Below are 11663 nucleotides of genomic sequence, written 5' to 3'. Positions count from 1 at the left end.
GAGGCTGTGTGGGATGGTTCCTTGAGAGGACCGACCGGATGCCTGTTTCCTCGCCGCGCGGATACTGAATTTTGGAAGCATGTGAGGCGTCATCCTTTTCATCCTCGCATCCTTGACTACTTTGGCCTGTGTGGATTTAGGGGAGTAATAGAGGTAGGATGTGTATCATATGATTGGGCAGTCATCACTGCACTTATAGAGAGATGGCGTCCTGAGACGCACACCTTTCATCTGCGTACAGGTGAGGCGACCATCACATTACAAGATATCGAGGTCATGTTTGGCTTGGTTGTTGATGGTTATCCCTTGAATAATCTTAATGCTAGATATAGATATTGGTGGGTGGCAACAATTGATCCATGAGCTTACTGGTTGGGCACCCGGTCTGGATTGTTTTAATGGTGTTAGTAGGTTAGAAGTACATAAATTAATTGAATATATTAGAGGCTTAGATGATATTACATATCAGACCCCAGAAATTGATGTGCAACAGCGGGTTAGGTTGTACTTGCTATGGCTTTGTGGCGGCACGATATTTCCGGATAAGTCCGGTGACTTACTTAATTTAGATTATTTGCTTGACATGCGTGACCTTAGAGCAATGAATGAACAAGCTTGGGGAGCGGCTGCATTGTCATATTTGTATACTTGTTTATGCCGTGCTTCGTTGAGGAAAGCCAAGGATATGTGTGGATTCATTTCCTTATTGCAGGTACGTGACCTTTAAAATTATATAATTTTATTTGGTTGTCCTATTTGATAGTTATAAGGTTTTTATGTATTTATTTTTATTTTTTAATATAGGTTTGGGCTTGGGAGCGCATTATACCGATGCAGCCACCATGCAGGGCTCTTCCGCCACACACGGCTCTTGCACGAAGGTGGACTCATCGTAAGTCCCACGAAAATGAGGCACGTGATGTTTTACCCATATGTAGGGATGTATTGGACAACCTAATAGATGACCAGGTATTTTATCATAATTATGGTTGTTAATGGCGTTTTGATAGAATAGTTACGCTTATGTGTAATTTATGTTCTTTCTATCGTAGTTTGTGTGACAGCCTTATTCAGAGGCCATCATCAATAGACTCCCTGAGTGGTGTCTGCGTGGCCGAGATATTTGGATGGCGAAGGTTCCCCTTATTTGTGGGATCTATTGAGAGTGGCACATGGTAGACCGCGTTCTCAGACAGTTTGGTAGGTAGCAACATATTCCGGGTCCATGTGCAGAGAAAAACATATGGCGAAAAATTATGTAAGAGTTAATTTATATTGGGGTGGGGAAGTTGTGTACGAAGAAGGTTCAGTTAGATATAACCGTCGTCCGGAAGCCGTACAACGGCTTCCAATTTCCCTCAAATACGATCGTCTACAACATGTTTTCATAAGCAAAATGGCCATATCTGATCCAAATCTTTCGGTGGTTATCACTGGACGATATCCAACATCAATTACAGCTAGGGGAATTCCCATTTACGAGGAAACTCTTATTTCGGACGATGACTCCTTATCGTTATTTCTTCGAAGTCCTGATATATTTAGCAATCATATCAGTATAGCCACACTTGACATGTATGCAACTGTTGAACGCTCTACTAATGTTGGAGCACCCACTGACGATGAGTTTGATATTCAGGGTACTACGTATCTTCCCGCTATGAATATTGGGCTTCAAAGAGGTACACTTCAACAAGAAACAATGGTAGGAGTTGGTAGCCAGTCACATAACTTTGGTTGGACTATGCAGAGCTGTGATATTCCTGGACCGAGTAGTGCTCCAGATACAACTGAATTAGATGGCGGGAGTATAGTTCGATATCACCCTACTCAAGTAGAGTCATTTACAGAAAGGTAAATATAACGATGTTTTATGAAAACTTTCTCATATACGTTCTATTCAATGTCTTTGTGCGTTTAACCATCACAAGAATACAACATATTATTTAGTTCTCATGTACTATTTTATAATATAACTTTCAGGATAACTATGTAAATTATTATACTGCAAATTCTAACTAACCTCTTTCATTGTTCATCCATGGAAAATAAAAAGAACACAACATGTTATTTTATTCTCATGTACTATTTTTATAATATAACTTTATTTTTATTTTTCATTTTGTAATCGGCATGTTATTTTGATTAATTTTTATTTATTAATTTGTCCTTGGGGTTAATATAATCTTTTTAAATTTTAATTTTATTTATTTATGTAGGTGTAACGATTTTGAAGAAAACCCCGTGTTGACTCAGCTCACACAAATTGTGAGCAACAACGACGTAGCTAATGATCACTCCGATAAGTCAGTTAGTGATATCCCATTAGATCACACAGAAACAGACGATGATCACTCATCTGATGGTGATGGTCATTCTTATGAAGACATTACTACTCCGAGTGATGGTAACGTTAGCTACCATTCTAATGTGATTCCATATTTGGACAACACAGAAGAAGGCCCGGATGATTTTGCCTTCATGAGAGATGACGGTCCAATTCGATCTGCACTTTGGGATTGTAATAAACCTGAATTTATCAGATCAGGTTAGTATGGTGACAATGAATATTCTTTTTATTTGTTGGACCATTTTTAAGGGGTTGATAATTTTTCTTGTACTATGCAATTAGGTATGCTATTTCAGAACAAGCAGGAAATGAAAGGCGCAGTGAGACTATATTGTCTCAAAGAAAAGAAAGAGTTCATTTGTGATCAGTCCAAAGGTAAATTTTGGAGGGTTATTTGCAAGCGTCATATGTTGGGGTGTGAGTGGATGATCCGTTTTAGAGAAATTTCAAGTGGTATGTGGAAGGCAGGCAAAGCGGATCTCCACCACAGTTGTCTGACGGATGATTACAGAAAGGATCATTCCAATTTGAACAGTCACCTAATTGCTACTACGTTGATACCATATATTATGGTCGATCCATACATCAGTATTAAGTCAGTTCAGCAAAAAATAAAAGGATTGCATTTGTTTACTCCTAGTTATAGAAAAGCACAAAAGGGGCGTAAGAAAACTATTGAAATGGTATTTGGTGATTTTGAAACCTCTTTCAAGACATTGCCCCGATACATGGCTGCCTTAAAATATTTCAATCCGGGGACCGTTGTTGAGTGGGAGCACCAATCAACTACAATGCAGGGTGAACACATCTTCAAGTTTCTGTTCTGGGCTTATAAACCAAGCATCGATGGATTCAAAAGTTGCAGGCCTGTCATCTCAATAGACGGTACTCATCTGTACGGTAAGTATGAGATGAAACTGCTAATTGCTGTTGGAATTGATGCAAACAATAACATTTTTCCACTTGCATATGCTATTGTTGCACGTGAGAGCTTTGAGTCCTGGACGTGGTTCCTTGTGTTGTTGTGGAGACATATTGTTCGTGAGAGACAAGGAATTGGACTTATTTCTGACCGTCATCAAGGAATCTTGCAATGTGTCCAAACGCATGATTGGTTACAACTACCATCCACACACCATAGGTTTTGCGTTCGGCATTTGAAAAGCAACTTCAATAAAAAGTTCCTCAGTAGTGACCTTGAGAAGCTAATGTGGTTGGCGGCTACAGAGCACCAGAAGAAGAAGTATAAAATGAGGATGGAACAAATCAAAACAATGTCATCTCCAGCGTATTTGTGGTTAAAAGCTCTTCCGGAGGAGAAATGGACATTACATAAGGACAACGGTCATAGGTGGGGGGCTATGACAACGAATGTCTCCGAATCTTACAACGGTTTATTGAAGAAAGCTCGTGGATTGCCAGTTACTGCCATGGTCCGTTATACGTTTAAAAATCTTGTTGATCGGTTTGTTGAGAGAAGCACCCTTGCTGATTTGTTGATTGCGGATAAAAAGTTTTGGCCGCGCGCTGTTGAAAAGAAGTTTGATGAATACTGGGAGAGGTCCCTAAAGCATACTGACATGCAGCAATACAATGCAACTGAAAGGGTCTTTGAGATTCTAACATTTGCACACGAAGGTAAGGGCGGAAATATACATAAAGTCTCTGCCGAAGGGAAAAAATGTTCGTGTGGAAAGTGGAGAAACTACCATATGCCATGTTCACATGCAATTAAATTTTGTGATATTCGCGGAATTCAACCAAAGACCTATGTTAGCAAGTACTACAATTGCAGGTTTTATAAGCAAACGTACAGTGGAAATTTTTCACCGTTGGGTGATGAGGCATATTGGCCACCTTCTCCCTTCAGTTTAATTGCAAACACTGAATACGAGCGAACTTCAGGAGCGCGGAGTACAACTAGAAGGAGGAATGAAATGGATATAGCTCCTGCTCGCATGGCTAGAAAGTGTAGTACGTGCAAACAAACAGGTCATAACAAGAATCGCTGCCCCGATAGAAATCAGTAGTTGTTGTTGCTTGTTGGTTTTTATGTTTTTTCTTAACTTGTACAATTGTTGTTTCTTTATGTACTCTTTCAAGAATATATAACATGTCTTGTGCAGTTTAATAGTTAGTATGTAATTTAACATTTACCATTCAGTTAATGTGTGACGTTTATTTAACTTATATTTAATTTTTTATTTCTGTTCGCATATATAACACATTTAATTGTTTGCATGTGTTAAAATATTTATTTGAGTTAATCATGCTTTAAAAATTTTAAAAATCAATAATTTTTTTTTATTAAAAACATAACCGAATATGATTTAAATCTAGACAACGTCTTATAGAGTGAGTATTTGGAAAACGGCAAGTATAACGTGGACTGATCCACGTTATACAATTTATATTGTATAACGTGGACTGATCCACGTTATACAATTTATATTGTATAACGTGGATCAGTCCACGTTATACAAGTTATAATTGTATAACGTGGATCAGTCCACGTTATACTTGTAAATAATAAAAAAAAAAAACGTTTGTCTGACAATTTAAAAAAAACAAAATTGGGGTATATCGTGGATCAGCCCACGATATACCCCTTTTGGTATAATAAATTTTAAACGTTCCCTTTTGGTAAAAATCGTATATTTTTATATCCTTTAGGCTCCGGACTCTAAGGCTTTGTGTAATAATCGACAAATATGATGTGGAAATTTAGGATCTACAAAGCTATTTGGTTGTCTTTTTTGACCTCAAGCTAGCGTGAAAAAAAAAACATTTTTGACATCATGCTAGTCTAGAGACCTTAAAATTAATCTTATTTTAATGAAAATTTGTAGAAATTTAAAGTTATTTGCATCTTAAATTTGCTTGATCCTTAAAATGTAAAAAATCACAAGAAAAGGTTGCGCTGTTAGCTCTAGTCAAATTTGTATTTCTTTGAATTCTAACATGACAAGAGGAGCATCTAAGAGTAATATTAGTTGTTTTTTTTAATTAAAAAAAATAAGGAACGAATGAAGATAAAAGTGAGAGTTTTAAGTGAATAGCCTTACTTTCTAACGCTTCAGTAACTTAGTTATAGTTGTCGGAAATTTTCGATGTGTTTTGATTCATTTGAGAATTTTCTTTTTTCGGCAGAACATTTGTAGATTTAGTGTGTTTGTGCAAACTTAAATGCCCTTTCAACAAAAAATTATTTAGTTTATTTTGGAACATAAACATTTTTGTAATCCAATGTCTCTTGGTTGTGATTTTTTTAAATTATAAATGAAACAGAGTAGGTTGGAAGTTCCAATCGTGTTGACTTTTTTTCGCTAATTGCTTAGAAAAATCAACAATATTAGTCTAATAGTGCAACGAATTCTGTAAAAGCAATAATAGAAGGATTTGAAATTGGTCTTTTACCATCATAGTAATTTTACGATAAGCTGCATGAAGTATTACCGCTCATCTAAAATATATTTTACACGTGGCACGACAATGGCTTCTGTTGGCTAGTTTCTGAATAGAAATAGTAAAGCACATGATGTAAAATTGGTCCTAATAATTTTTAAGATTTCCTGATTATTTAGCTTCGTATAACTAAAGATGTCAAAGAGCTAATATAAAGCCTCTAACTTACCTAACATCGGTATCTCTTCCAAATGTTTAGCATTAAATTTTTGTAGCACCTGCTGAATAATCTTCTGATCAGAGCTTGTGTTTGGAACGAAATTTGACCTTGTCGTTAGTTGGAGGACTCAAGTTATGTAGTACTCTTTACACTAATAGCATGTTATTTGCCATTTTCAGAGGCTAACCAATGTTTTGTCCTACAGAGTAGACAATAATTGCTTTAAAATGATAAAACAATGCTTTACATGTCAGTAGAGAATTAAAAAGAATACTCCATTGTTTACATGTTAGTATCATAGTATGTATATTACTCAAACTCTTCTTTGAAGAGGGGGTTGTTGCGGGGGAGGGGGTTGCAAAAGGGTCATGTGAGTATCAACTACCTTTTTTTATAAAGCTTCCCAATACTATTCTTGCATTCAACACAAATTTCTTCCTGGAATCATCAAGTGAAGTTATGTTTCCGTCAACTTAAATAATGAAATTTGAAGAAAAGAAACATTGAATCCACAACTTAGGAAATCAATCCCGAGAACTGGAATATCAGTAGTCAAATTAGTTGGCTATCTGAATATTCACCTTATTGGTGTGGTTTGATTCTCCATTTTGCAATCTCCTCCTCAATTTCTTCTCCCCTCTATATATAATAAAATGCTAAACAAGAAAAAAAATCCTCTGGGTGGTTAGAGTATCCATCCAATTTCATGACGGAGGAAGACATTTTTAAAGAAAATTAAAATAAATTTTTTATCTCACCTCTCTTTCAAATTAATTTTTTTATACTATCGGTATATACATAAACTAAATCTTGTTATACTTTTATAGATTGAACTAGCTAGGTTCATTTATTACTAACAATGTATAAAGTAATACTACTATATAAAAAGATCTGATAGTGTAAAAACAAAAGAGTATATTCCAAGAAATTACTCTATACGTTAAATATTATTTCTACTTATTCAGTCTACTGATTATTAAAATATATGTTGAAATTTTCTAAATAGAATAACGTTCTTGCGTGACATCTTTCGTTCAGAAATGCCAAAAATCATCACTGTGGGTAGGCCTCAATAACAGAGAGCCAAGAAGGAATTTCAATGATATTGTAACGCGGAAATCCAGCTTCTTTCAACAATTTGTTCCACTCATCTTCACTCCTTTCTTTGCCACCACTGCTGTGTGCTATCATAACCAGATCAAATACGAATCCCAAATCGTCAAATAAGCCATCACCCTCTGACTTCAACACTGCATCAACTATGATCACTTTTCCAGTTTGCATTGGTATCGCCTTTCGACAGTTCTTCAAGATCTTCACACAATCTTCGTCTCCCCAATCATGCATTATCCACTGCGTATATTACATCAAAACAATTGATAATAATCAAGAAAAGTAGGGACGAGTTAAAGTTGAAAATAGAAACAGGATTCAAAATTTTAAATTCACCGGTAAAAATAACTACTGTAACTACTATGTTTTTGTTATCATGGAACGAAATTAGCAAAAGTATATATCTTAAAAGGCCTTTTAGTAAGATATAAACAGTTTTTTGTTAAAGACAACTACTGGGTTGATCAAGGTGGCATAGTCAATGGCAGATCCATATTGATGAGTTTGATAGGTGCTCGAGCACCCATTGACCCCAATTTGAACTATCTGACATACATTACACATAAATTGATGAGCACCTAAATATTACGCAGAAAGACTGATTGGCATAGTGGCCGAGGCCAGGGTGGTAATAGAAGAAGAAGGGTTGGTGTGGTGAGTTGGTCTGCCAAATGGGTGGAGTTAATGGAGGATGGACAAATTTGAGCATTTTTATAACACTAAGGTATATATGAACCGATAGTACAACATTAAAGGTATATGTGGACCAATAGTATACCGGATGACAATATTAAACCCTTTTCAATAGTAGAAGAACACATACGACCCTATTCTCTAAAATGAGCCGGAAGAAGTAATAAAATTTGCTATAATAACATTTTACCTTGGCAAAGACAGCTTCAGCAGGTGGGATAGCCTGAAACATGTCACCCCCAACATGAGAAACACCCTCATATTTTTGAGCTGTTGAAACAACATGAGGCAAATCAAAATTTGTCCCCTTGATATGAGGATATGCCTTGACAATTTCAGATATAGCAGCCCCTGTCCCTCCACCTACATCAACAAGTGATGTAATGGAATTAAACCCATCTTTATACCCCGTAAGTACTGCCTTCATTGTGCTTTTTGTAACTGAATTCATCCCCTTGTTGAAAATCTCATTCAACTCTGCATCTTTTGAAGCCATCTCAAAAATTTCAGACCCATGAGCTTTCTTGAATGCAATTCCACCTTCTTTCACGCAGCTGCTGAAATAATGCCATGGGGCCATGAGAATTGGGTTGTTTTGGAGCAGGAATATTGGTGCCATACTTAGCTCCGTGTCATGTAATAGCCATCTTGATATAGGGGTTAGTCCGTAGAGGGTATCTTCGCCCTGAGATCAATTCAGAAGCACTTATTTGTTACTCTACTTCGTTAACTTATTTAAACCTATTTAATTGAGTACAAAATTATTTTAAAAAAAAAACTTATCTTCTTTAACATGCTATATCATGTGTGGAGCTACAAAACTTTTGAAACTTAATGGGAGATAGTAATCCCTCTGTTTCTATTTATGCAACTCTCAAAATTAATATTTTCTGTAAACGATTAACATGACAATTAAATAGGAACAGGGGGAGTAAGATAAAAATACGCGCTCTAGGAAGTTTACCTGAGAGGTAGCAGCAGTGAAGATTTTTTGACGGACTAGGAGTCTCATGATACGAGAAAGACAACTGATATCCGGAGATGAAGAGTCAATATTAGTGGCTATTTGTGACAAAGTAATAGGGTGGCCATGAGAATGAATAATATCGGCAATACGAAGCTCCACAGCGCATTTGATGGTCATGGAATCCGCGAAAGCGAACATGTATTTATATAGTTGTGCTTGGCCTTGTAGCATGGCCGCTTCATTCATGGAATCAATATCACCCATTTTGCTTAATTCTTTACTCACTAAAAGTTTGTTGAGAGGATTGAAGCTGTTATAACATGATTTAGCACAGCAATGGTGTGGTGTCTTATAAATTATACTAGTGAGTCACAGGGTTAGACTCTATTATTGTGGTATGTCTTGTCTTGATGATCCTTAGGTAGGGTTGATTTCTATTATATATAAGTGTTCAAGATAGACTAACAAAGCAATGAATACTTATATCAAAATTATATAAACAATACACTTTAATATAACAATGAATACTTGTATCAAAAGTTATATAAATTGTCCACTTTAACTAACAATTTTGTTATCTCACGTGGATATATGTCATAGTACTGGACATTTATCCTCTTCTCATGTATACACATAAGCATTTCAATTTTAATTGTCCGACACATTTATTTCCTCCGTGCATTTTTACTTGTTCACTTTTGACTTTTCACGTTTTTTAAGAATTGATAAATGTAATAATCCCTCCGTCCCATATTACTTGGCCACATTACTAAAAATATATGTCCAAATTACTTCTTCATTTACAAAATCAAGATAAAATTTATTAAATCTTTCTCAACTTACCCTCTCCGTCCCATATTACTTGGCTACTGAATATTTATTCTCTTTCTCATGTATACACGTGTTCACTTCAATTGTAATTCTCCGACACATTTATTTTCTCCATGCACTTTTACTTGCTCACTTTTGACTTTTCACGTTCTTTAAGAATTAATAAATGAAGTACTCCCTCCGTCCCATTACTTGGCCACATTACTAAACTACTTTTTTATCCCACGTAGACATATGTCATGGTACTGAATATCTATTCTCTTCTCATGTATACACGTATACACTTCAATTTTAATTCTCCGACACATATTTATTTCCTCCGTGCACTTTTACTTGCTCACTTTTGACTTTTCACATTTTTTAAGAATTAATAAATGAAGTACTCCCTTCGTCCCATATTACTTGGCCACATCACTAAAAATATATGTCCAAATTACTTGTTCATTTACAAAACCAAGATAAAATTAATTAAATCTTAATTTTAATTTCTCCGTAACAATTCTTTTTATCTATAATTGTTAATATAAAAAATTATAATTTAACTAATTTATCCCTTATTAACATATTTTTTAATTAATTTAATAGAAACATTTTATTAGTTTTGCTTTTTAAAAATCCAATATATACAACAATGGTTCTTATGTTTGGATCTAAACATTTAGTTAATTGAGATGGATATCAACCTGTCGGTATACATATAAGATATTTAAGAATTTAAAAGAAAAAATCTAGAATCAAAATATTAATTTCCCCCCATATTCTTACTAATTTTTTTTTTTCACATCGATGAACAACTTTCATTGTGTCCGACTCTTTCCATCTCAAACACTTAATTCCATCATTTTTTAATTATAACTAAAGTGATGGTACATAAAATACATTTTGTATATGGTGCTATATAAAATAACAATTAGAATGTTTATAAAAGTTATCTACAAAATACAAACTTTAAAGACTGGCTAATTAAAGCGACGGAGTTTAAGAAATAAAGATAAACGTTTGAATCTTGTGGTTCTAAATTAAAAATGTATATAATATAATAAAATATCTTTGAATCTTGTGATTATAAACTTGACATGTAAGATATTTGAATTATCAACTTACTAAATATAAAAAGATGCGGACATAACCAAAATAAGACAAATTTTAACAACAATTGAGAAATTAAGGAAAAAAATAAGAGGAAAAAAAACAAAATATAGAGACTTACTAAGGAGAATTACGGTATCCTTTGCAAAATATACAAACCATAAAGACTAACTAAAATGAATAACCAAATTAATCATATTGGGTCCCGTGCATCTCACGGGCATAGTTTGCTAGTCCTACATAAAAGGCTTGAGCCTATTTTGCCAAAAGACTTGGCTGATAAATGATCTTAGGGAGGAAGAAAAAATTTGTGGAGGATAAATTTTGAATTATTTTCCCTTCTCCTCTTTTTGCCTTCGAGGCTACGATTAGCTTGTCAATCAATAAATAGAAAATCAATTCTTCATTCAGGTAAACACCAACAGATAGAGAAAGAATGAGAGATATCACGGACAGCCTAAGAAAATAGAGGTGGAAAAAATAAAAGAGGATTATTTCTTTTGAGTGTATAGTGATAATATTAGTTGCTCCTCTCGATTCGTGATTTTTTTCTTATTCAAAAGGGTTTTCACGTAAAAAATTTGGTGTCATTATCGCTCTTTTTATTGTTAATATATACCGTGAATATTATTTCCATATACTACTTTCTATTTTTCACAACAACTTATTGGGAAATGATTAAGCAATGGGGCTCACGTTGTGTAAATACATGCGGTTTTTGTCTCAATTTGACATTTTTTCCTTTTTAGTTAGTCCTAAAAATAATGATACATAACAATTTAGCTTTGAACTTTCTATTTTACTATTTATAATTTATTTTAGACCACAAATTTCAATATTCTTCCTTTCATCTTAAACTCCGTACTTAATCAAATATTAATCACATAAATTAGAACGTTAAGAGTAATTATGTTGGAAGGTGAACTTAGAGCCCGTTTGGATTGGCTTACAGCTTAAAGCTGTTTGCAGCTTATAAGCTGAAAAAAATAAGTTGA

The 11663-nt window shown here is 34.6% G+C and overlaps 1 protein-coding gene across 1 annotated transcript; it reads right to left on the bottom strand.

Moving 5' to 3' along the window:
* Nucleotides 1–7013: 7013 nt before the first annotated feature.
* Nucleotides 7014–9198, bottom strand: LOC132624053 ((R,S)-reticuline 7-O-methyltransferase-like). Its single transcript, XM_060338874.1, has 3 exons — nucleotides 8746–9198; nucleotides 7972–8466; nucleotides 7014–7328 (listed from the first exon to the last, which is right to left on the bottom strand). Exons 1-3 carry the CDS (start codon nucleotides 9010–9012, stop codon nucleotides 7029–7031), a joined length of 1062 nt encoding a protein of 353 aa, XP_060194857.1. The 5' UTR covers nucleotides 9013–9198; the 3' UTR covers nucleotides 7014–7028.
* Nucleotides 9199–11663: the final 2465 nt, after the last annotated feature.

The sequence above is a fragment of the Lycium barbarum genome, chromosome 12 (assembly GCF_019175385.1).
Source record: "Lycium barbarum isolate Lr01 chromosome 12, ASM1917538v2, whole genome shotgun sequence".
Lineage (NCBI taxonomy): Eukaryota > Viridiplantae > Streptophyta > Magnoliopsida > Solanales > Solanaceae > Lycium > Lycium barbarum.
This window is presented reverse-complemented; position numbering and strand designations above follow the sequence as displayed.